The 25,211-nt window shown below is 45.1% G+C and overlaps 1 protein-coding gene across 3 annotated transcripts in view; it reads left to right on the forward strand.

Annotated features, from left to right (window-relative positions):
* The first annotated feature begins 332 nt into the window (after nt 1-332).
* Nucleotides 333-25,211, forward strand: part of RAB3B (RAB3B, member RAS oncogene family) — a 68,204-nt gene continuing 43,325 nt past the window's right edge. Inside the window, exons 1-2 of one of the 3 annotated variants that reach the window (XM_023629977.2) lie at nt 333-444; nt 9,679-9,906. In XM_023629977.2, coding sequence (XP_023485745.1) covers nt 385-444; nt 9,679-9,906 — 288 coding nt within the window. In that variant the 5' untranslated portion in view covers nt 333-384. The other 2 variants (XM_023629982.2, XM_070259979.1) reach the window with 2 other exon arrangements.

Below are 25,211 nucleotides of genomic sequence, written 5' to 3' on the forward strand. Positions count from 1 at the left end.
TGATCCTAATGAGGAGCCATTGAAAGTTTTTGTTTTGTTTCAACAACGTTGATGGTAACACGGTCACATGAGAACAATCACTCAGCCTGCTGGTGTAGGGGATGGGGTGGAGAGTGAGGTTGTTACATTTGTCCAGGCAAGAAGTGATGAGGCCCGAATGAGGGTGAGAGCGGTGGCGCAGGAGAGGAAGGGCAGGACAGGGTATGTTGAGGAGGTGTTATTACTAGACTGATGGGATGTGGGGCGTGAAGCGGTGCACAGGGTGGAGGACAATGCCCAGGTTTCTGCCTTAGTTTCTTCTTGTCGTCAGCAGTCCAGGTTCCGCCTCTCTCCCTGGGCTTTGTGAGGATGAAGTGAGATGACGGACAGGAAACTGCTTTCGAGATGGCAAAGCTCGGTACCCATCATCATCTACGTTATCATCAAAACTCTCTGATCACCCCTGTAAGTTCAGCCTATGGAACGAGGCCGGGAGAATGAACGTGAATCACGATAGTCACCCAGATATTGGGGAGCTCGGGGCCTTCAAGGCACCGAGGATTCCCTCCGTCTGCCCTGCTCTGTGGCCGGGGCGGGGCGAGCACGGACTCCGCCCCTGGGCGGGGCGTGGGTGGGGCCTGGACGCGGCCGGAGCCGAGCCGAGCCGGAGCCCGAGGCTCAGCCCTAAGTCTCGGCTCTAGGCACCAGACCCACCCCGCCCCGCCGTCTCCGCGAACCCCGCCGCGCCTGCCGCCGCCACCAGGTCCAGCGTCCCGCTTTGCTGCCGGGGAGCGAGCCGCTCGTCCCGCGCCCGGAGTCCCAGGTGAGGGGCGCGGCCCCGGCGCCCGCCCGGGAGGATCGGGGACCGATCCCGGCGCGGGGCGCTGCGGACCGCGAGCGGCGCTGAGAGGGAGCGCAGGGCGGCGGAGGGGCCCCCGAGGAGAAGGGGCCGGGGGAGGCCGCTAAGGAGGGGGCGCCGCGGCGGTGAGCGAGGTGCTTGCCCGGGGAGGGGGCGCTGGGTGGCCACCCGGACCGGGGGAGCCGCCGGGGCAGGGGCAGCGAGAGTAGGGGGGCCAGAAAGAGGGCGCCCCGGCTTTGGGGAAAAGGGTGAGCAGCCACCGGAGCGCAGCGAGGGATTGCAGAGGGGGAAACGCGGGGCGCTGGGGTCGGCGGAGATGGAAGGAGGGAGCTGAAGGGGGCGGCGCGGGGAGAGGGGACCTGGCCGCCGAGGGGCGAAGGGGGTGCTGAAGCGAGAGGGTTGAGGGAGCCAGGCAAGGGGGAAGCGTGCAGGGGAGGAGACTGGGTCGACGGGGGTCGTTTTGAGCTGGAGAGGAGTGAGGTGACGAGGGGAAGGGGCGCGGGGTGGGAGTGGGGTGCTGGTCGGGGAGAGGGTAAAGGGGAGCGGGGACGTGAGTGTGGAGAGCAGGGAGCGGAAAGGCTGCGGAGCCCAGCTGCCGACGGGCAAGGCGGGTAACCGTGAGTCGGGGGCGAGGGGTGGGGCTTGGAGGCGAGAAGCCTGGAGGAATAGGAGGGTGGGAGGCAAGCCTGGGTCTACCCCAACTGCAGAGGAAGGGGGCGGGGAGCTGGTGGAGGGAGAGGGCAGTGGCCTTGGATATGGGCGGTGGGCGCCCGAGTTGTGGGCAGGGTGCGGGGCGGAGAGGCGCTGGAATAGAGCAGGGGTCTGGCGGCCGGGAGTGGAGGATCTGTCACAGAACCTGGAGAGTTTAGGGTGGGGGCAGCGCTGGGTCAGGTTGGGGAGGAGGCCAGGTGTGGGTTGTGGGGTGAGAGTGGAAGGATAATGAATGGGAGCCCGGAGTGGAGTCCGTGGGCACCCAGGTGCTGGCTGTGTCTTAGCTCTTCAGAAGGTTGAGGAGGGCGCACAGGCACTGGACCTTGTCACACTGCCACCTGGGATCATAGACAAGAAGAGAATCGTGGAGAGAAAAATTCATCCACAGGCAGCTCTGTTCTGGAGTCCAAGTGTGAGAATGGGCTTTAGGGGGGCCGGGTGACAGCCTCTGGAAGCTAATAGAGGTGTGGAGGAGGGTGGGAGAAAGACAGGGCCCTCCATCCCAACCTCCTGGAATCCAGATGGAAAGGGTGGGGGAGGGTAAAAGGAGTGGATGTGTGTGTGCACAGGTGGATGCTCACCTCTTCTCTGCCTATAAAGGGAGGAAGACAATGGAAGTCCATGAAAAGCCCTATCTATGGTAGTGGAAGTCCTGGCACTGTGTTAGCCAGAGGAGAGACATTTTGCCGAGGGCCACGGGTAAGGGAAGCCTTCCTGGTCATGAAGGGTTTAGCTAGCAGCGAAGGAAGACGTATTCTTATCAAAGGAAACACTATGGGAAAAGGCAAAAATCTAAAGTAATCTCTAGTCCAAGAAATCTCCATTTTCTTAAGGTTATGATCTGAAGGGAAGCATCAGTAACCTGTAGAAGATGTTAAACAAAGGTTTCTCCTCTCAGCTCAGAACTTCTGAGGTTCCTCTCCGTCTCCCCAGAGTGCAGCACAGGGCCTGGCGCACAGTAGTGCTCAGTGAATGTTGATTGAATGAACAATTGACCCCTGGTGGTGCTCCTGCCTCAGTTTCCTCATCCACCCCCAAGAATTGTTGTGAGAAGCAAATATGATAATGTGGGTGAAAAGAGTTTTGTGGACTGTGAAGGACAGTACAAAAGAGAGAGGCCACTAAGATTATTATGCAGGTGTGCCTACATTCTATGCAAGAAAGAATGCACCTAGTAGAGTGGCTGGCATTCAGTAGGCGCTCAATAAATGGTAGCTATTATGATACTGTTTCTGTGGCTCTAAGAGACCTGGGGAAACCATGAGGAGGTGGGCTGGTGGTGAGAGGTTGGCAGTGGGGAATGGTATAAAGAAAGGTTGAATTAGAAAAGTTAGTAGAATATGGCTTTAGAGAGGAGGTTGCATATTGTAGGGTCAGGTCCACATTTGCCCAACTCTCTCCCTATCCTTACTAATAAATGTTCCCAATAGGAAGATGAATTACATCTGTTGAGCACCTGCTACATATCATATACCGTCTAGATGCTTTACCCACATTGACTATAATCTTCCCAACAATGCTTGTTTTACCAACAAGGAAACTGTGTCTCATGTAAAATTGCCTGCTAAGGTCCCACAGCTAATAAATGATAGACCTGGAAAGTGAATCTCGTTTGTTTGATTTGGAACTCCAGGCTATTTCCACTACCCAGCATGACTTGGTAGGAGAAACTATGAAGCACACATACAAAAATTTCAGGGGTTTATAAAGCACTCTCCCATATACTGGTTTTAATTCTTAGAACAGTTTGCCAGGAAGTCATTTTATTAACTTTTTATAGATGAGGAAACTGATCTGCCTAAGGTTATACAAGTGCTGAGAGAGCCAGAGCTCAACACTGGTCTCTCTGACTCAATCTTATGCTCCTCTTATCAAAAGAGAAGTTCTTCCATTCACTTCACTACTTGTCTTCAGTTGATCTCTTCTTGCTGGATTTTAGGGCTCTCTCCGCTTCTTCTCCCTCTTTCCTGCCTGAAGTTGGCTTCTTCCGTAGGTGCTTATTTCTGCTGCCTATGAGACTGAAAGCGTTGTTTGCTTTTCACATCAACCCTTGGAGGAGCCATTTCCTTCTTTCCCCTAGCCTGGGACCAGGGACGACTTCCCAGATGGTCCCTAGGCCTTCATCTATCTTGCTTGTCACGGAGACAGTGAGCTACCCAGCTCTATCATTTATGTGACTGCCACAAAAGAGAGGGAAGATCTGATTGATGCTTATCTTACAAATGCGGTTCTGCACGCACCACTGTGCAGTGACCCATCTGCTCAGATCCGCCTCAGGCAGCTGCCTGCTGGGATGCTTTTTGCCTCGCTTGGAAATGTCTGTGCAGCCCCTGCCCCCACCTCCTGAGAAGATCGCCTTGGGGGCTTCTGTCTGAACGTGCCTTCCGACTGAACCTCTAGGCCCTGTGCCTCTCCGTGTTCTCACACCACTCCTGGGAAGGCTATGCTGTGTGCACAGAAACAGAATTTGACAGCACAGTGTGGCAAGTGCTAGAAAAGAGATGCTCAGGGTGCTGGGGATGCTTCTTTACTCATCCTAAAATTGTTTTTTTCCCCCCCAAGGAAGATTAGCCCTGAGCTAACATCTGCCAATCCTCCTCTTTTCTCTGAGGAAGACTGGCCCTGAGCAAACATCCGTGCCCATCTTCCTCCACTCTACATGTGGGATGCCTACCACGGCATGGCTTGCCACGCGGTGCCATGTCCGCACCTGCGATCCACACCGGAGAACCCCGGGCCACTGAAGTGGAACGTGCGCACTTAACCGCTGCGCCCCCAAGGAGGCCCCCTGTTGTGGTTTTTATTTTCCCTAAACCCAGCCCAATCTGGAAGTCATTTGATAACAAAAGTTCTAGTCATGACACTCCGACTGACTTGCTGTGTGACCGTGGACAAATCATTTCTCTTTGTGGATCCTTAATTTTTTTTACTTGTAAAATAAGGGGAGTGGATCAGACCAGGCATTGAATCTATTTTTTACTCTTGCCTCACGCCCCACTCTCACAGCTGTAGCCGATGTTGCTAATAAAGACAGGCATGTTTCCTGCTAGTCTACACGAGGCCATGTGCATTTTTCTCAACACAGTGTACAAAGCACATTTATATACATTCTCTTATGTAAAATTCAAGGCAGCCTTGTGAGGTAGGTATTTTTATCGTGTCATAGATGAGACACTGAGGCTCAGTTTAAGTGACTTACCCAAGTCCATACATTGAATTACCGGGAAAGCTGGGAGCAGCAGCCAGTCTTTTATTATGATAAAGCTGCCACTCCAAAATCCCTTATAGTTCCAGCAGTCTAAGAGTGTAAACAGCTGCATCACAAAAATGAAGACCCATCGTACGACATTGACATCAAAAGTCTGGTGCATGGCAAAGGCTCAATAAATGTTTATTGAAAGGAGTAACATGCCCTAAGTATTTACTATAGGTCCAGTGATGACAGGATGTAAGGATGGATAAAACTCAGCTGAATCCAGAAGGGGAGGCAGACAGTTAATCGTAAAACAAGCTCAAATAATGGAGCTCAGATTAGGGAGAGGGCAGCTGAGCAAGATTGAACAAGATTTGACTGTAGAAGTGAATTAAAGGGGCCAGTGAAGTAATATTTGAGTCCTTCCCATGGGCCGAGAAATCATGCCAGGTTATTTCCATATGGTAACTGCTCGTTCTACTTGTACCACAGCTTTGTGAAGTAGGTGGTATTTTCTCTATTTTAAGGTAAAAATGCTGTGGCTTAGAGAGGCAATATTTCTTGCCCAAGAATTCAGCTGAGGAATAGAGCAGTGATTTTGAACTTTCCCATAACACTGCCCGGTATTCGATCTAGTCTCAGCTGTTAGCTGTGAGTCTGGGGCAAATCCTCTTAATTCCTGGCCCTCAGTTTCCTTCTTGGTCAAATGGGAATAATAATTACTGTCCTCCCAGTTTTATCTCCCAGGTTTATTTAGAGGGTAAAATAAATAAAGGACATGAAATTGAGGTAAGGATCAAATCTGTGTTTTAGTAAAGTTACTCTTTGACCAGGAGTTCCATTTCTAGGGATCTCTGCTAAGGAAATAAATAGGAAAGTGAAGAAATATTTATGTAAAGAAATGGTCATTGTACTCAAATTTATAATAAATTAAGAATAGAAAAATAAATGTACAACATTAAAGAATCAGTCATATGACACAGCCATAGGATGGAATATAATGTAGCCAGTTGAAATGATATTTATGAAGAGTTTTAAAATCTCAGTAAAATATTCATGATATAATGTTAAGTGGAAAGGAGCAGGATACAAAACTAATGAAAGTTATTAAAATATACTTAATATTTAAGTATATTTTAATTTAAAGCTATTAAAATATACTTAGAAGATATAGACTAGAATGTATGGTATACTATCATTTATATATAAATAGCAAATGTAAACAGAACTCTATGCTTTTATATGTAAAAACTATTTCTGAAGGATACATAAATGGGTAACATTTGCCTCTGGGGAGGGGAACTGGGGATTGGGAATAAGGGCAGAAGCAAGACTTACTTTTCACTGTAAACCTTTAGGTTCCATATTATTTATTTATTTTTTTATTTTATTGAGGTCATAATAGTTTATAACATTATGAAATTTCAGTTGTACATTATTGTTTGTCAGTCATCATAAATATGTGCCCCTTTACCCCTTATGCCCATCCCCAACCCCCTTTCCCCTCTGGTAACCACTAATCTGTTCTCTTTGTCCATGTGTTTGTTTATCTCCCACATATGAGTGAAATCATATGGTGTTTGTCTTTCTCTGTCTGGCTTATTTTGCTTAACATAATACCTTCAAGGTCTATCCATGTTGTTGTAAATAGGGTGATTTTGTCTTTTTTATGACTAAGTATTCCATTGTGTATATATATGCCACATCCTTCATCCATTCATCCGTTGATGGGCACTCAGGTTGCTTCCACATCTTGACTATTGCGACTAATGCTTCAATGAACATAGGGGTGCATAAGTCTCTTTGAATTGTTGATTTCAAGTTCTTTGGGTAAATATCCAGTAGTGGGGTAGCTGGGTGTTATGGTATTTCTATTTTTAATTTTTTGAGAAATCTCCATACTGTTTTCCACAGTGGTGGCACCAGTTTGTATTCCCACCAGCAGTGAGGGTTCCCTTTCCTCCACAACCTCTCCAATGTGTTATTTTTTGACTTGGTAATTATAGCCATTTTGACAGGTATATGTGATATCTCATTGTGGTGTTGATTTGAATTTCCCTAATGATTAGTGATGTTGAACATCTTTTCATGTGCCTGTTGTCTGTATCTTCTTTGGAAAAATGTCTGTTCAGATCTCCTGCCCATTCTTTGATCAGTTTGTTTTTTTGTTGTTGGGTTGTATGAGTTCTTTACATATTTTGGAGATTAACCCCTTGTTGGATATATGATTTGCAAATATTTTCTCCCATTTGGTGGGTTGTCTTTTTGTTTTGTTCCTGGTTTCCTTTGCCTTGCGGAAGCTCTTTAGTCTGATATAGTTCCATTTGTTTGTTTTTTCTTTTGTTTCTCTTGTCCGAGTAGATATGGTATTGGAAAAGATGCTTCTAAGACTGATGTCAAAGAGTATACTGCCTGTATTTTCTTCTAGGAGTTTTATGGTTTCACGTCTTACCTTCAAGTCTTTACATATTATTTATTTTTTATTCTAAAAATTAAGATAGTAATGCAAACTACAGATAGTGATAAAGTAATACTTGCAAATAGTAAAAATGTGTTTGAATTATTTTCAATGTGTTACCTTTTAAATGAACAAATAATAAGCTATAATTTAAATAGATGGCATTTTGTTGCATGAAAAAATAAGGGAGGAAATACACTTAAAATGTTAAAGATGGCAGTTTCTGAGTGGGGTAGGATGTCTGGTAATTAAAAAAATTTTTTCTTACACGTGTTTTTTTCTAATTTTTCATAATGAATATATACTTTCAAAATAGAAATTTTCTGTTGTAAACAAACAAAGATGACTGGCAACAGAGCAGAGGGTGGTGTGAGGTCGTTGTGGTTGCTTCCCATGTTTTAGGTAGAAAAAAGCAAAATTCCTTTGAATCACCAGTTCTTGAAACAAGTTCTGCATCTTGTACCATAAAAACTGATGTCAGGAAAATGAGACAGTTTAGCAGGCAATGGCACCCTCCTCTCCAATCTCATTTTCTTCTTCCATGGAAATGCTTCGCCTCAGTTTCCAAGTGTCCTGGGCATGTTCCACACCCACCTGGTGAGCCTTGTCACTGGGCAGATTGATACAGGGATGGAGCTGAGGGTCTCAGATAAAGGCTTGGAAGCTGGGAGGAAAGAAAAGGAAAAACAGAGGCCACCAGAGGCTAGTGTCGGCATATTCAAGGAAGTGTTATTAAAGGGCTGCTAATAATCCCACGTGTGTCTGACCTTTCTTCAAGAGGGCTTTAAACCTTCTACATTTGTCAGCTCCTTGTCCTTACAGCTCACCTGAGAGGCCGATAGAGCTAAATCCACCAGTCTCACTCTCTTTTCCTTTGGGGAAAAAAGCAGGAATTCCTAAGGAGAGTGACACCTTGGGCACTATCTCATATTAGGGCTGTCCTTGCACCCTCCTTACCACTCACCCAGCCCATCCATGTACCCAGTGCTGAGCACAAAGAGAGTCTGCAGGTGGAGAAGCAGGGTACCTGTGGCTGGTAAGATGTAGAAGATACAATTTAAAGACTCAAGACCATAGGACCAAGTGCCAGATTATGGAGTTCAGCTCCAGAGTGTTCTAGGAAAGGAGAGGATGGTCGCAGGTCTGAGAGGGCTGGGGTCTCAGGGAAGGCCTGGCACATAATAAATACTTGCTGGGTGAGTGAATGAATGAGCGAATGAACAAATAAATAAAGGATCTAGGCTTTGAAGGATTTGGAATAATAATGAGTTATGTTCACAACTGTGTGGGATTTACCAGTTTATTAATGTCTTAATCATCATTTTCTCATTTAAGTACTGTGATAGCCCTGTGGGAAAAGCAGGGCAGAAGTTGTTCTCCCCATTTTCCAGATGATGAGTTTGGGCCCCCGAGTGATGATATGACTTTATTAATTCAGCACACATTTACTGGGTGCAGACGTGGATTAGGTGCTGGGACTTGTGCTAGAAGCTAGGGAGGCAGAAATGAAGTATATTAAGTCTTAGATGCTCAGTCTAAGGAGGAGCAGGAATAGTAAACAGTCTGAGATGATACACGTGCTGTTAGAGTGCCCTGGCTGCACGGGCAGGGGTGCGTGCCTCTTCATGCACAGGAAGGGGGACGACGTGGATCTCCAAGGATGAATCAGAGTTGATTAGGAGGAGAAGAGCTTTGTAGGCAGAAAGAAAGAATACACGTCTAAAGGGACAAAAGCGAAAGATAACATTGCACATTAGGAGTAAAGTGTGTAATTTGGTATAAAATAGCACAGGTTGGTGGGAGAAGGCTTAGGGGAAAATAAATTTTAGAGAGTTTATTCTTTTGTTAGTTGGTTCTTTGTCAAGTTGAACAGTTTGGGCTTCATCTTTAGAGCTGTGAGGAGGTACAACCGTTTTTGAAGTGGGAATGATGGCCCTATTCTGGGCCTTTCCTGAAATGTTCATGTGTTTGCTGTTTTGGCTTCTTTTTTTTCAAAACTCCTCAGCTCAGGAGCTGCCTTCTGCAAGAGCCTCTCCTTGACTACCACACCTCCGGGTCGGGTTAGGTGCTTCTTGTGGGCTTCTTCAGCTAAGGCTTCCCTCTGTCTTTATCACTTATCTGCTGCTTTGTGACTCTGCATTTACATGCTTTTTTACAGTAATCTGGAACCACTCAGAGATCAGACACCATGTCTGATTCATATTTGTATTCCTCATGCCCAGCACAGGGCTTGACCCAGAGCAACGTGCTCAGTAAATATTTGCTGAAGAAATGAATGGGAGGAGCTGGGTTCCACCCCAACCCTGAGACAACATTTGGGGCAGGTGCAGTGATGGGGTGATCCTGAGTGGTGCGTGTTTCCTCAGTGATACTGAGGTAGGGAGTGAGTGTGTGAATGGTGGGGTGACCATTAAAAGATTGATGACTCAGGGTGACACCGGAAGTGTGTTCCTGAGTGACCACAAGTCTCTCCTGCAGATGGCTTCAGTGACTGATGGTAAAGCCGGAGTCAAGGATGCCTCTGACCAGAATTTTGACTACATGTTCAAACTGCTCATCATCGGCAACAGCAGTGTTGGCAAGACCTCCTTTCTCTTCCGCTATGCTGATGACACCTTCACTCCAGCCTTTGTCAGCACTGTGGGCATCGATTTCAAGGTGAAGACAGTCTACCGCCATGAGAAGCGAGTGAAGCTGCAGATCTGGGTGAGTCCTGGGCATCTTGGGCAGGATTGTCCTAAGAGGTAACTGGTCTGCCAGCACAGGGGCTGGGAGTTTGGAACTTCTGGGTCATATGGCCTCTGGTGCCAATGCTGCTGCCAGTCTGGCCCCTGGGCTGCCGCTTGCTGGTTTTATACAAATTGACTCTCCTCTGGGGGCTTGGTTGCTTCTGCTGCTTAGCCATCCAAGAATCTTTACCCTGGCCTGTGTAAATGAGCAACCAAGAATCTGGGCTTTTGAGTTAGGGACCTGTTCAAATTCCAGTTCTGTCACTTACTGCTCATGGAAACTTGACCAAATCATTTAACATCTCTGGGCCACCATTTTCTCTTTGGGTATTATAATAGCGTCTACATCATAGGGCTGTTGAGTGCTTAGCATAGTTCCTGGAAAATAGTAAATACGCGATAAATGTTAGCTACTGTATCCATAATCTACCACTGTGTAACAAATCACTTCAGAACTTGCTGGCTTAAAACAATGATAATCATTATTGCACAGTTTCTGTGGATCAAACATTCGGGAGTGTCTTGGTTTCTGGCTTGTGGCCTCTCAGGAGGTTACAGCCGGATGTTGGCTTGGGTTGCAGTCATCTGAAGGCTTGAGTGGGGCTGGAGGATCCCCTTCCAAGGTGATTTATTCACATGTCTGCTCCTGGCTGTTAGCAGGAGGCCTTAGTTCCTTCCCAGTTGGCCTTCTCCACAGAGCTGCTTAAGTGTCTTCATGGCGTGGCAGCTGGCTTCCCTGAGGGAGAGAGCAAGGAAACCAAAGAGGAAGTGGCAGTGTCTCTTATTACTTAACCTTAGTGTATTCTATTGGTCACTGATTCAGTGGAGGAGGGATCTACACAAAGGTATGAATACAGGGAGGTGAGGATCATTGGGAGACCATCTTGGAAACTTGCCACCACAGTTTCTATTATTGGTGTCTACCAGTGTACTAATAAAATATGTACATATTTGAGATGATACAGCAACGTGTAGATCATATACTTTTCGGTAATGAATTTTAACACTGGGAAAATCTGTCATTTAAAGTATTCAAATCATGTTTGTTTATAATCTGTCCACTCTACCTGTTAAATGTACATTAATATATTGTGCATATATCTTATTGGTATAGTCTGTATAGTACTTTTTCTTTTAACAAATTATTTCCATATATTATCCCACAATTGACCCCATGAGGCAGATTTTATTTTAATACACCCTGTTTTACAGAAGAAAAAAATTCAGACTCAGAGATTAATTAAATTGCGTTAGTTTGACCACACAGCTACAATGTGGCATTCGAATTCAGATCTCCTGATTCTAAATTATGTGGTCTTTTCTCTACACTGTGCATGTTAGGTCATATGGAGCCCACATTTCCATTTATGATGATGTTAAACATTAATTTATATAGAGGTAAAGTTTGTTTTGTTCATTTAAACTCTATCTAAAGCATTGGGGAGTCATAAATTATTAGAAATGCAAGAAGCTATGCAGACCATTTAGTTCAGTGGTTCTAGAAGTGTGGTCTCCAGATCAGCAGCATCAGCGTCACCTGAGAATTGCTTAGAAATGCAAAGTCTCAGGCAGCCAGACCCACTGAATCAGAAACTCTGGGGCAAGGCCAACAATCCGTGTTTTAACAACCCTTCCAGGTGGTTTTGAGGCAGGCTAAAATTGAAGGACCACTGACCTAGTGTAACTTCTTCAGGTTGAGAATCCGTAAGCATTTATCAAGTACCTATTATATGTGAGTGCTTCCACTGTGTTATCTCACATCCCCCTTGCAGCCAGTGCACGGAGAGGGTGCAAGCACAGGATATTTGCGGCATGGTGAGCAATATAGTGAAACTGGAGCAGGGCTGTGAGAGAGCAGGGAGGGGGTGCTCAGAGAGAAATTTGCTGGAGAGCCTATCAGGTGGCAGCTTGCAGGTCAGGGGGACCTTGCACAACAAACAAAAGATTCTTGCCATGGGCCAGAGGGCACGTGCCTGAAGACTCCTTAGGGAGCTGGAGAAACAGAGTTTACTTTTATCTATGAATACAAAATAAATTTTTGCTCATGTTTACTATATGGATTAACACAGATGTCTTCATTTGATTTCCACATCAGATGGTCACATACCTTACGCTTGAAAATTCTTCAGGTAGGGGGAGACATTCTGCCCTCCTGAGGGGTTGGCAGTGGTGGCTCCTTCACTCCTTCATTCATTTTCAGCCCACCGTGAGCTTTTGCAGTTTTCCTGTGTCTGGTTAAGTGGATTTATTGATTATACTACCTAATTTTAACTAAATGAACCCTCACAGTGGATCTATGGCTTTAAAAGAGTCTTGCAAAGAAACCTCTGATTGAAGACAATGCTAATTATAGTGAGCCTGAGTGAGCCCAAGAAAATGGCTGACGTTTCTCCAACTCCTGGCACAAGTTCATTGTCAGCCACATTTTGAGGTAAAATCAATGATGATCTAATTAGAGCTGACATGATCAATCACATTGCTTTTGCTAAAAAAAAAATTAGAGTTTTTGTGTCTGTGTGTATGTGCTTTTCCATAGCAAAAAATAAAGTTTTCTGTACTATTCATAGATACATTACATAAATGTATTAAAATGTGTTAAAATGTAAACATTTAAATATTATTTATGTCATTTTAATGTATTTTAACATCTTTTGTGTACAGAAGTAGATATATATATAATCTAAGTAAATATACAAATATTGTGGGTGCTGTGCCTACATTTTTCTTACTTAGAGGGATATATTTGGAGACCACTACCATAAGCATTGGGGAGCCATAGAAGGGTTTTAAAAAGATCAGATTTGGGCCGGCCCGGTGGCACAGCGGTTAAGTGCTCACATTCTGATTCAGTGGCCCGGGGTTCGCCAGTGCAGATCCTGGGTACGGACGTGGCACTGCTTGTCAAGCCATGCTGTGGTAGGCGTCCCACATATAAAGTAGAGAAAGATGGGCACAGATGTTAGCTCAGGGCCACCCTTCCTCTGCAGAAAGAGGAGGATTGGCAGTGGATGTTAGCTCAGGGCTAATCTTCCTCAGAAAGAAAAAAAAGATCAGATCTGCATTTTTTAAGATGCCTTCAGTTTGGAGGGTAGATGAAAGTAAGACAAAGAAACCATTGGTTTGGGTAAATTATAAGGGCCTGAACTAAGGGTATAAGTCTGCTCAGACTACTACAGCACGATATAAGAGACGGGGTGGCTTAGACAACAGAAATTTATTTTCTCACTGTTCTGGAGTCCAAGACCAAGGTGCCAGCAGGCTTGATGTCTGGCGAGAGCTCTCCCCTTGGGGTTGCAGACGGCTTCCATGCTGTGTGCACACATAGAATTTCCTTGGTGCATGCACATGGAGAGAGACTGAGAGAGCTCTCAGGACCCCCACCCTTATGAACTCAATTAACCTTAATTACTTCTGTAGAGACCCCATCTCCAAATATAACTACACTAAGCCTTAGGGCTTCAAAGTTTGAATTTGGGGAGACACAAATATTCAGTCCGTAACACTAAGACAACGTCAAAATAACATAAGAGATGGAAATGGGGAGAGAGATTTGAGAAAGATTTAGGACTAGAATTTACAAGTTTTGATGATCAATTAATTGTGTAGAGAGAGGGAAGAACACATATCTGCTTATCTATAGCTACTTATATATATTTATTTCTGTATACAAAAGTTCCATGATTTTACCAAAGCTGTGTGAGCTTTGCTAAGTCACTTCACTTCCATGAGCAGACAACATCCTCAACTGTAAAAGTCTCACAGCTTTGTTGGCTGGAGCGGGGTGGTGCACTACACGTGATGACACAGTCTTGTGCCTGGCAGGTATTAGGAATGCAGTAATGTTAGGCTCCTGATTCACATGCAAAGGGTGACCAGGTCCCCTCCCAAGTTTTCCACCTGTGGTTCCAGGAGTGCTGGAGCAGCATCCAGGGACTCACCAGCACTGTATGAAGTGTTCAGTTAAATTCCTTCATCCCATTTGATTTCTCCCAGGGGATTTCAGAAAGCCATTGTCAGGGTAGAAGGTGGAGAGGGAGGAAGAGGAGGTTATGAGCAGCACCATTCACAAAAGGAGATTCTCTCATCTCTGGGGGATGTTGGATGCTGAAGGCATTGGTAATGCCTTGTTCCCTGGGTTCCTTCACCACATAGGTCCCTGGGAGTCCCCTCTGTTTCCTGAGAGGTTAATTATGATAGATCAGAGAAGAGAATCTTACTGGGGAGGTGGGAATTGGGGAGAAATCTCTTTAGTAGGGAGTGAGAGCGCACACAGGTGCGAAGGGAGGGAGATTCGGTAACTCCACAGCAACAGACCAGATTAGAGGCCACTTACTGCTGCTTGCTGGTTGCTGGTTGCCAAGCAACCACTGGAGCCCTGTGGGAAGAGAAGAGTGGGAGAGGGACGTCCACTACGTCCATGTGGGGACCATTGCAGAGGCTGTTGTGTCTAGTGCTGGTCAAGGGAAGAATTGGGGCTCTGCAGGAGTACTGAGCTGACCTAGGACCCTGGGGACCTGAGTTCCAGTCCTGGCTCTGCCTTGCAGTCGTTGTGTGATCTGGAGCGACCCTTCCCCTCCATGGGTCTGTTTCCCCAACTATCAAGTGGACAAAATAAGCCTTGCTTTTCTTGCCTCCTGGGTTGTTGTGAGGGTCAGGTGAGGAAATAGAAGGGAAAGCCCAGGAGAAATAGGAAGCCTTTGGTAGATACAAAGGACTGTGGATATCGTCAGCTACATGTGAATGTGATTCTTCTTGTGTGTACTTTAAATCATTCTTTGTGTCTTTCATACCTTCCCTCTGACCAAGAGAGGTAGTTATCTCCTTAATGGGTGGTTGAGACCAGAGAAGTCAAGTTACTTGAGTGGAACCAAACAGTAAACTTCATTCGTCCATTCATTCAGTACACTTTTATCTGGTGCTCACTCTGTGCCAGACATTGTGCTAGCTGTGGGGGAACACCCTTCCTGCTCTCATGGAGTGTACACTCTAGTAGGAGAGATAGACACTAAGTATGAGAATAAAAAATATCTAATTTCATCTGTGATAAAGGCCCAGAAGGAAAAGAATAGATTTATTTCAAACTCAGGCACTGGGACTCAAAGCTCAGATATCACTGAACTTGACTTAGGTCTCATCCCTGGGCTTGCAGCTGGGGTTCAACATCAACTCTAATTATGGTTTAAAAGGCTAGCTTAGCCTTTTATTTTTTATTTATTTATTTTTTAAAAGTCTTTTATTTTGTTTTTTATTTTTTATTTATTTTTTTGAGGAAGATTAGCCCTGAGTTAACATCTGCTACCAATCTTCCTCTTTTTTTGCTGAGGAAGACTGGCCCTGAGCTAACATCTTCCTCTACTTTATACGTGGGACGCCTGCCACAGCATGGCTTGACTAGTGGTATGTAGGTCTGCACGTGGGATCTGAACCGGCGAACCCCAGGCCACTGAAGCGGAATGTGTGAACTTAACCACTGCACCACTGGGCCGGCCCCAACCTAGCCTTTAGAAGGTCATCACCCTTCAACACACTGGCTCACCCCAGGCCTGGTCCCTGTCAGAGGACATGGTGGCAGGACCCTCTATTGTGGAAAAACAGAATATCCTCCTTTCCAGTCTCACCAGTGAGGCTTTTTTGGTGACCTGCATATCAAGGAGACTTTTAAGATGGGAGTGTCTCATGTGTCTGGCGATACTTGTATAAAGACCAGGGAATGGACTGGCTGATGTCCAGCATTCTTCTATTGAGGGTTCAAGAACTCTCTGTTTGTGAAGGACTTATAGACCACTATCCTTCCTCCTGGGCCTGTCCTGGTATCGCCGTTCTCCGTCCTCTTTCTTTCTCTTCAACTCCCTCCTCTGAAGCCCTCAGTCACTGTGCTACTTGTGTGTACCTCCTTTATTCTACATGTTTTGCTGTGTTGGTGATGATTTTTAAAAGATAATGTGTATAAAGCACCAACGTAGTGCCTGGCACGGAGGCAACACTCATCAAATAAGAGTTTTTATTAAGGTTCTAGGAAGGGTCAAGAATTGATACTCCTTTTCTTCCCCATTTAAGTTTGAAACCAACTGCAAGAGAGATGCAGGAGTCAGAGAGATGGGAAGTAATGTGGCAGCCTTATTATTGCTGAAAGCTAGGATGAAGCACATGGCGCAAGTCTTCAGGGAAGTGGAGCTTGCTAATACTTCACACTGGAGTCAGACAGACATACAGACCCAATCACAGACCACCGTGGGTTGCTAGCTGCAATTAGCTCATACAACATGCTCCCAGGGTCAAAGTCCGTGTGGCCCAGAACTACTAATTCTTAAGGCCTGAAGCCTCCCACCTAGGTCTGCAGTGGAAGTCTCTATCTCCATGGACAGTCTTCCTTATGGAGGGGGAGGGGAGGGTCCTTCCTCCAACAGCTCTTTTTATAATTAAAGAGACAGGTAGAACCAAACATCAAGTCTAAGGCAAGATTGGGCATAATGGCAAAAGCTGGGAAAAATAGGAGTCTTAAGAGAGTTCGTGGGAGTCTTAAATTCCTCAGTGAGAGTGACTCTCAGTGTAACCCGGAGCTAAGAATAAGACCAGGTGAGATGGGGCTGTGGGAAGTTAGCTAGGTTCACTCAGTAGCCAACCAGCTTATTCCCACACAGCAGCCTTGATGAAATTAGGTCACCACATGGTTTTGGAGTGTCACTTATAATATTAAATTAGTGAATATTAAATCTGGGGATGTCAAAGACCTGTATCTTAGGACGAGTAATATGAGAGTACAATAAAATGTAATAGAGCTTAGAAATATGGAAAGATAATAATACCAGAAACCTAGCCTAAGGAGGATTGTGGCTCTTGAGCAGTCATTTAACAAATATTTACTATGCCAGACATTGGGGATAGAGAAATTAATATGACTACGATACATTCTTTGCTCTTCAGGAACTAGTGAGACTGAATTTACCCTGAGCTCCAAAAGTGAAATAAGATGAGTAACATAGTTCTCTTGTTCTGGTTAAGAGAAGCAAACTAGGACACCTAGAGAGATCGACTTTCCCCTAGAATTTAAGAATATGGAATAATGTATTATTATGTGACATTGGGCAGCTGTCTAATGGGCATCTGTATTAGATTCCTATTGCTACTCTCAAAAGTCACCGCAAACTTAGTGACTTAAAACAACACAAATTTATTATCTTACAGCTCTGGAGGTCAGAAGTTCAAAATGGGTCTCACTGGGCTAAAATCAGGGTCTGGCAGGTCTACATTCCTTCTGGAGGCTCCAGGAGAGAATCTGTTAACTTACCTTTTCCTGCTTCTAGAGGCTGCCTGCACCCCTTTTCTTGGGGCCCCTTCTTTCATCTTCAAAGTCAGAGGTGTAACATCTACCAATCTCTCTCTCTGACCTTCCTGCCTTTCTCTTGTAAGGACCCTTGTGGTTACCATGGGCTCAGCTGGATAGTCCAGGATAACCTTCCCATCTCAAAACCTTAATTTAACCACATTTGCAAGTCCCTTTTGTCCTGCAACGTATTTACAGGTTCTGGGGATGTCCTTGGGGGCCATTATTCCGACTACCATGGCATCTATTGATAACGTGGAAAAGATCTAACATAAATTCTCCCTATCCTTCAAGGCTGTAACTCAAGTTCTGTCCCCTCTGGTAATAGCCCCTCTTGCTAACTACCTGAAACAGGTGCTGTTTGTGTCTTAGGCTCACACTGCCCGCTGAGAATGCCTGTCACCTTGTTAGGTGCCAACAAGCCTGTGAGTTTAGAGCTCATTACATCTTGGGCTCTTGTGTTCTAACCTGAGGAGGCTGAGGTCCAGAGAGAGATATGCACTGTACTAAGGGCCCACTGCCAGGTTTCCTAACACATTCCAGTGCTCCTTGCGCCACCTCAGGAAGGTAAAAGCTGACCACCTGCGCATAAGCTGGGGCCCTACAGAGAGTCTGATGGGCAGCACAGAAGAGGCTCGAGGCTGAGCAGGGACACGGGCTCTGACAGGTCCCTGTGGCTCCAGGAATGTGGAGACAGTGCCTGTGTACAACATCCCATACTTAGTTCTTATGATAATCAGAATTGATTTTTCTAGGCAGCAAGTCTCCTGGTGTGGCTGCAGAAACATGTTGACACTTTCATCTCTCCAAGCCTGTAGGAGCCATCTGCTGGAGGAGGTTTAATCTGATTTTTAAAATCACAACAAAGACTATGGGAAGTCAAATCAGAATTGCGGGCATAGTCTGCCTTTGTAATATGCACATGAATTAACCTGCAATCCTGATTGGTTTTTCAAGGGGCCTCCACTCTTTGGGGCCACCACTCCCTTCCCTCCACCCAAATTGGTGTGGGAGAAAAAGAAATAACCTACCAGCCATTTATACATTCATTTGTTCATTCAATAAATGTGTGTCATGTACCTGTTATGTGCCAGGCACTGTCATAAGAGGGCAAGTAAACAGCTACAATAAAATATAAACCATATAAAAAAGACATGAAGAAAGTGCTGTAGGAACTCAGGGAAAGGGGGGGAAGGGATCGAAACCTTCACAAAGGAGGGGACATTTGAGCTGGGTGTTGGCAAATGAGTAAGTTTTTTTCAGGTTAATATTAGGGAAGATTTTTACAAGCAGAAGAAGAGACATATGCAAAAGCACGATTGCTTTCAAGGACCCATTATGTGCCTGGCTGTGGTGGACTCTGCAGAGACTGGTGAGACAACATCCCTATGTCTAAGGGGCACTCAGTGTAGTAAGAGATCTGTTATAACAGGTACACAAATATCACTGATGCTACCGACATGAATGATACCTTGAGAGAGATACAGGAAGTTTTAAGGGAGTTCAGAGAGGGAATGCCTCCCTCTCAGCTTGAGAGCATCAGGGAGGACCCCGTGGAGGAGGTGGCCTTAAGGTAATGAGCGTTGGTTCTAGCAGATAATAACATCCTCAGAGGCCTGGCTCTCTGTCTCATTCTTCTGGCTCTATGGTCCGGGTGGACCTCAGTTTTGGACTCAGGCAGTATACTGACATCTCCTGCAATGACCTACGTGTTCAGGAAGCAGTCTAGCATGTGGTTAAGAGCACAGCCTTTGGAGTAAGCCAGACCTGTGCTCCAAACCCCTTTCTGCCACTGTCATCTTGTTCAAGTCCCATTGCTTCCCTGTGCTTCACTTTCTTCTTTCTAAAATAAGGATATTTTTAGTAACAACCACATAGTGTTGTTGACAGAATAAAATAAGATAATGGTTAGCCTAGTGCCTGCTACATAATGGTAAATGATCATTAATTGGTAGCTTTTATTATTATTAACTCCGTTCCTCTCAAGAGTTGATTTGTGGTAGCCAAGAGTCCGGATGTGGTCTGAGCTAGACTATGCATCCTTTTTAGGAGTTGACAAATATCCAGCTGAATGCTTTCGCTGAGTCCTGAACTGAATTTGCAGTGGTTGGTGGCTGACCCCTTTGGCTGAGCCCTGCCCTGATGGCACATGCAGTTTAGCTGGGGAGGTAAAGCAATTTAGAAAACAATAAGAGCTAAAATGTGTGGTGCTCAGTGAATACAGTAGAAGTTTAAAAGCAAGAGTTCAGTATTGGATAGATTGGGTAGGAAAGGCCTCTGGGAAGAAGGTGGGGAGCGGGGGGGCATTGCAGGCTGGGGAGAGAGGGAGAGGGTGTGGTCGAGACATCCTAAGCAAGGGATGGACAGGAGCTAAGTCTGGGGGCAGACGTTAAGGGAGGGGGTGAGCGTAGTGTGCTTTGTGCAGTGTTCTTGCTCTGAGGTGATTGGCCTCCTCCCACGTGTCCTTGCCACAGCCCCTGCCTCTGCTCCATGTACCATGTGCTCTAGCCATTCTGGCCACACCAAGCTTCTCTTCTATGTGTTTGTTCATTGATTTACTCATTCATTCAGTAGTGTTTACATTGTACACACCAAGCATTGTTCTAGGTGCTACAGAAACAGCAGTGAGAGCAAAAGACAAAATCCCTAGCCCACATTCTGCTGGATTTAAGGGGGAGACTGGCAACAAACAAGTAGAGTATACAGTGTGTTCTCTGATGATAAATGCTCTGGAGAAACATATAGCAGGATAAGGGAAGGAGGAAGGGGGGTGTTTACAAGTTAATCAGGATGGTCAGGGTAAGCCTCACTGAGCAAGGGACTTTTGAGTAAAACCCGGAAGGAGGTAGGGTATATTTTGGAGGAAGAGTATCCCAGGCAGAAGGAACAGCAAATGCAGAAGCCCTGAGGCAGAGCTATCCTGGCACATTCCGGGGACTGTAGGAGACCAGTGCAGCTGGAGCAGGGCCAGCAGGCGAGAGCAGTCAGAGATGAGGCCAGAGAGTTAGTGGCAGGACCAAATTGTGTAGGGCCTTGGAGGCCACTGTAAAAGCTTTGGGTCTATTTTTTTTAAACAGCTTTATTGAGGTATAATATACAAAAACTGCACATATTTAATATACACAATTTGATGAGTTTGGGCATATACAAACACTCGTGAAACCATCACCACCATTCAGATAATAGACATAGACACATCACCTCCAAAAATTTCCTTATGTCCCCTCTGCCCCTTTATTTTGATGGTAAGAACACTTAACGTGAAATCTACTCTCTTAACAAAATTTTAAGTGCAAATACGGTATTAACTATAGGCACTATGTTGTACAGCAGATCTCGAGAACTTATTCATCTTGCATAACTGAAACTTTATACCAGTTGAACAGCTCCCCATTTTCTCCTTCCCCCCAGCCCCTGGGAACCACTGCTCAATTCTCTGCTTCTGAGTTTGACTATTTTAGATCTCATATAAGTGGAATCGTGCAGTATTTGTCCTTGTGTGACTGGCTTATTTCATTTAGGATAATATTCTCTAGTTTCATCCATGTTGTTGCAAATGGCAGAATTTCCTTCCTTTTTAAGGCTGAATAATCCATTGTGTGTATATACCACATTTATTTTATGCATTCATCTATCAATGGACATTAGCATTGTTTTCATATCTTGGCTCTTGTCAATAATGCTGCAATGAACATGGGATTGTAAATATCTCTCTGAGATTCTGATTTCAATTCTTTGGGGTATATACCCAGAAATGGGATTGCTGGATCATGTGGTAGTTCTATCAAAGGACTTGAATAGAAGAAACATTTCTCCAAAGAAGACATACAGATGCCAACAGTATGTGAAAAAATGTTCAACATCACCAGTCATCAAGGAAATGCAAATCAAAACCCCAATGAGATATCACCTTACACATGTTAGGATGGCGGTTATCAAAGAAAGAAGAGATAATAAGTGTTGATGAGGATGTGGAATATTTGGAACCTTGTACATCGTTGATGGGAATGTAAAATGGTGCGGCCACTGTGGAGGTTCCTCAAAAAAATTTTAAAAGACTGGATTTTACTCAGAATGAGATGAGAGAGTTTTGAACAGTGGAATGACATGATCTGACATGTTTTTTAAAGTAAACTTTGCTTTTGGATAATTTTAGATTTATAGAAAATTTGCAATGATAGTACAAAGAGTTCCCTTGTATTTTGCCCAGTTTCCCTAATGTTAACATCTTACATGACCACAATACATTTGTCAAAACTAAGAAATTAAAATTGTTACAATATTACTAACTAAACTGTAGACTTTATTCAAATTTCAGTAGTTTTTCAACTAATGTTCTTTTCCTGTTCCAGGAGCCAATCCATGTTGCATTTAGTAACGTATTTTTTTAAAATTGAGAAATAATTCATATATCTTAAAATTCACCCTTTTAAAGTATACAGTTCAGTGATTTTTAGTATTCACAAAATTGTGCAACCATCACCACTAATTCCAGAACATTTTAGTGACTTATATTTTAATATTTAACAGGACTGCTCTGAGGCAGGATTATGTCTGTTTCAAGAATAAATTATAAACAGGCAAAGGACAGAAGCAGGGAGGATCAATTAGGATTTGCAGTAATCCGGGCTGAGAATGATGGAGACTTGAAGTAAGATGGTAGTAGTGGTGGTAGTGAAAGTGTCCAGATTCTGTGTATATGTTGAAACAGGATTTGCTGATGAATTGGATGTGAGAGAGAAGGAAGGGGAAGAGTCAAGGATAATAGCGAGGGTTTAGGCTGAGCGACTGAAAGATTGGAGATGCCTCTGACTGAGATAGGAAAGACTGCGGGAGAGCAGGATTTGGGGAGACAGTTGGGGCCTGAGTTTTGGTTATGTTCATTTTGAGATGCCTGTTAGATAACCAAGTAGAGGTATAGAATAGACTGTTGGATGAATGAGTCTGCTGTTCAGGGCAGAGGCCCTGGCTGGAGATATAAATTAGCAAGTCATCAGCATGTCGGTGGTATTTAAAACCATGAAGCCAAATAAGATCAACAAGGCAAGGAGTGAAGATAGAAAGAAGAGTTCTAAGGACTGAGCCCAGAGACATTCTGACACCAAGATGTTGGGAAGATGACGAAGAATCAGCAAAGGAGACTGAAAAAGAGCAACTGAGAAGGGAAAGTGTGGTGTCTTTGCAGGCAAATAGAGTTTTACAGAGGAGAGATCAACTGTGTCAAATGCTACTGCTAGGTCGTGAATATGAGGACTGAGAACCCACCACTGGATTTAGCAACGTGGAGCTCATCGGTATCCTTGATACAAGTCGTTTTAGTGGAGTCATGGGCATGAAAGCCTGGTAAGAGTGGGAGAAGAGAAATTGGAGCCACCAAGTATATATAGCACTTTTGCCCTTAGGAAAAGGAGACAAACGAATGGTAGCTGAAATGAAGGGGGAAGTGAGTCAGAAAAGGTTTTGGTGTGTTGTTTATTAAGACAGGAGAAGTAGCAGCATGTTTGTGTGCTGGTGGGACAACCCAATAGAGATCAACAAACCAAGCAACCAACAAGGAAACAAACAAAAAAACAAGACACTATAGGAGAGAGAATTGCTGGGACAATATTCTTGAGTTGGTGAGAGGGGATGGGATCACAAGCGGAGGGTGAGTCCTTCTAGGAGCACAGATCCTGCATCCGCATTAAGAGGGGAGAGAGCAGAGGCTACGGGGTGTGGCTAGGGGCTACATGTACTGGTGGAATTCTCTTGGACACAATTTTCTCATGAAGTAGGAAGCAAGGTCATCAGCTGGGAGTGAGGATGGGGGAGGAAGTGTTGAGATTCAGAGAGAGAGGAGAATGTCGTCTAGGAAGACGGGAGAGTGAATAGACGAGGGAAATGTAATTTGATTGCTGATTAGCATTAAGGCTCCACTTGAAATTAGTGATCATAAATTTGAATTCATGAATTTGAAGCATGGTTGTGTTTTTCTCCAACCCTGTTTTGCTCTGTGGACACAGTCGTAGAAGAGGCAGAGAGTTGGCGTCAATGAAAGTATTGTTTTGCTGAGTGAGTACGAGAAAGCACTAGAGAGCCAAAGGAGTCAGAGGTGTGTGCATGGAAGCCATCGTCATAACTCACCATAGAGTTCAAGCTGGGCAGAGAGGGAAGTGAGGACGCAAGGGGGTCAAGGACAGTGAAAAGATGGTGGGGGTTGAAGACTGTTGAAGCCGGCAACCTATAAGGAATGAGCTGGAAAGGTCATAGAGGGTCTGAGAGGGGGAGGCTTGAAGTCGCTCTTGGTAATGCCAAGGTGCAGGGTATGACTGTGTGAGTGAGCGGCTGAGGGAAGGTTGGAGATCAGCATCACTGGAGGGAGAGCAGTTTGAGGAAATGCAAGTCAGGATGTTGGAAGTCTCGTCTCTGTGGATTTTGAAATCACTCAGAACTATGGAGAGAGTAACAGTGAACCAGGAGCCGGTCACTGGTCAGTAGAGGGATGCACGGTGGCCTCATTTCATGAGGTGAGATTCAAAGCTGGAGGGGTTTTATTTTTTGAAGGAGGGAAGGGGAAGGTTGGAAGCAGGAGTGAGAAGCAACAACATGTATCCCACCTCCTGGCCCAGAGACTCTAATCTGGTGAGGGAGGAAGTAGCAATCAATCTGGAGGCTTTAGGGGAAGCCGCGTCCTCCGGGGGAGCCAGGTTTCAGTTACAACAAGGAGGTGAAGAAAACATTCAGAGAGGGTGAGGAAAAAGAGACTTTTCTGATGACAAACTGTGGCTTTCTGAAGGCCCAGGGAAAGGTTCCGGTTGGGAGGGGAGGAGATAGGTTAGAAGAGATGAGGTACAGAGCTCTATGGGAATCAGAGTCCAGTGTCCAGGACTGGAGGGACTTGCCATGACTGACATGAATAGAGGGAAAAAAGGGGCAACAAAATGCATTACAGTACAAACAGTGGTTGTGTGTGGGGGCCGTGAGAGGAGAGGTGAGAGCCTTGCTGCCTCTTGATCCCTGCCTTTAGAGGCCCAGAGCTGGTGGAGGAGCTCTTCTTACTTGGAAGGTCTGGGGTCCCTCTCATTTCATGCATCAATAATTATTGTGACAATAAACAGCAACTACTATTTATGTAAAATATCCTCCCCTGTAAAATGGGGTTGGTATGAGCTGACAGTGGCATGGGCTAATGACCAACACTGTGCTCTGTGCTTTTATCAACTCGGTTCATCCTCATAACAACCCTATGAGCTAGGTGCTGTTATTATCCCTGTTTTACAGATAAGTAAACTGAGGTCCAGAGAAATTAGGTAGCTTACTCAAGTTCACACAATTTATAAGTGGTGGAATCCAGTTTTGAATTGAGATCTATTGGACTTCAAAACCCGTGCATGCACCATGCCCTGTACCTCTCCCCTCCTTGTTATGTCTTCACATAGGTAAGGACTTGGATGCTTAGACAGCACTCAATAGATGGTGAAAATGTTGTAGAGTTATCATTTCTTGGGCAGCAACTCTATATTGTGCAGGTGCTTTACATGCATTTTTTGTTTTTTTATAATCATCACAGCTATTCTGTGGAAACTAAGGTGATGAGGAAACTAAGACTCAGAAGTTCAGGAACTTGACCAAATCCTACCAAGACTAGGAAACGGCACAGCTAGGGTTCCAAAGGAGGATTCTCTGCCTCATTTGGGCTCAGAGCCTGTGTTCTTTTCACACCCAGCTGCCTTCCCCACTCTTCCCACTGCCCTGTGATACCCTAGGACCTCACAGGTGGTTGAGAGTCAATGTCACAGCTGGAATTTGGGGACTCCAAGCAAACACTCTCAGAGAGGGATGGGTTATCTGTTGCAAACTATCTCCCATTTTCTTTCCAGCTCCCCTCCCTTTCTACTAGCCATCCTCTCTCTCGACCCCACTACGACTTCACAGGTGACTCTAATGCCCATCCAAGGTTGTGCAACACTGATATATAA

The sequence above is a fragment of the Equus caballus genome, chromosome 2, assembly GCF_041296265.1.
Source record: "Equus caballus isolate H_3958 breed thoroughbred chromosome 2, TB-T2T, whole genome shotgun sequence".
Classification (NCBI taxonomy): Eukaryota; Metazoa; Chordata; class Mammalia; order Perissodactyla; family Equidae; genus Equus; species Equus caballus.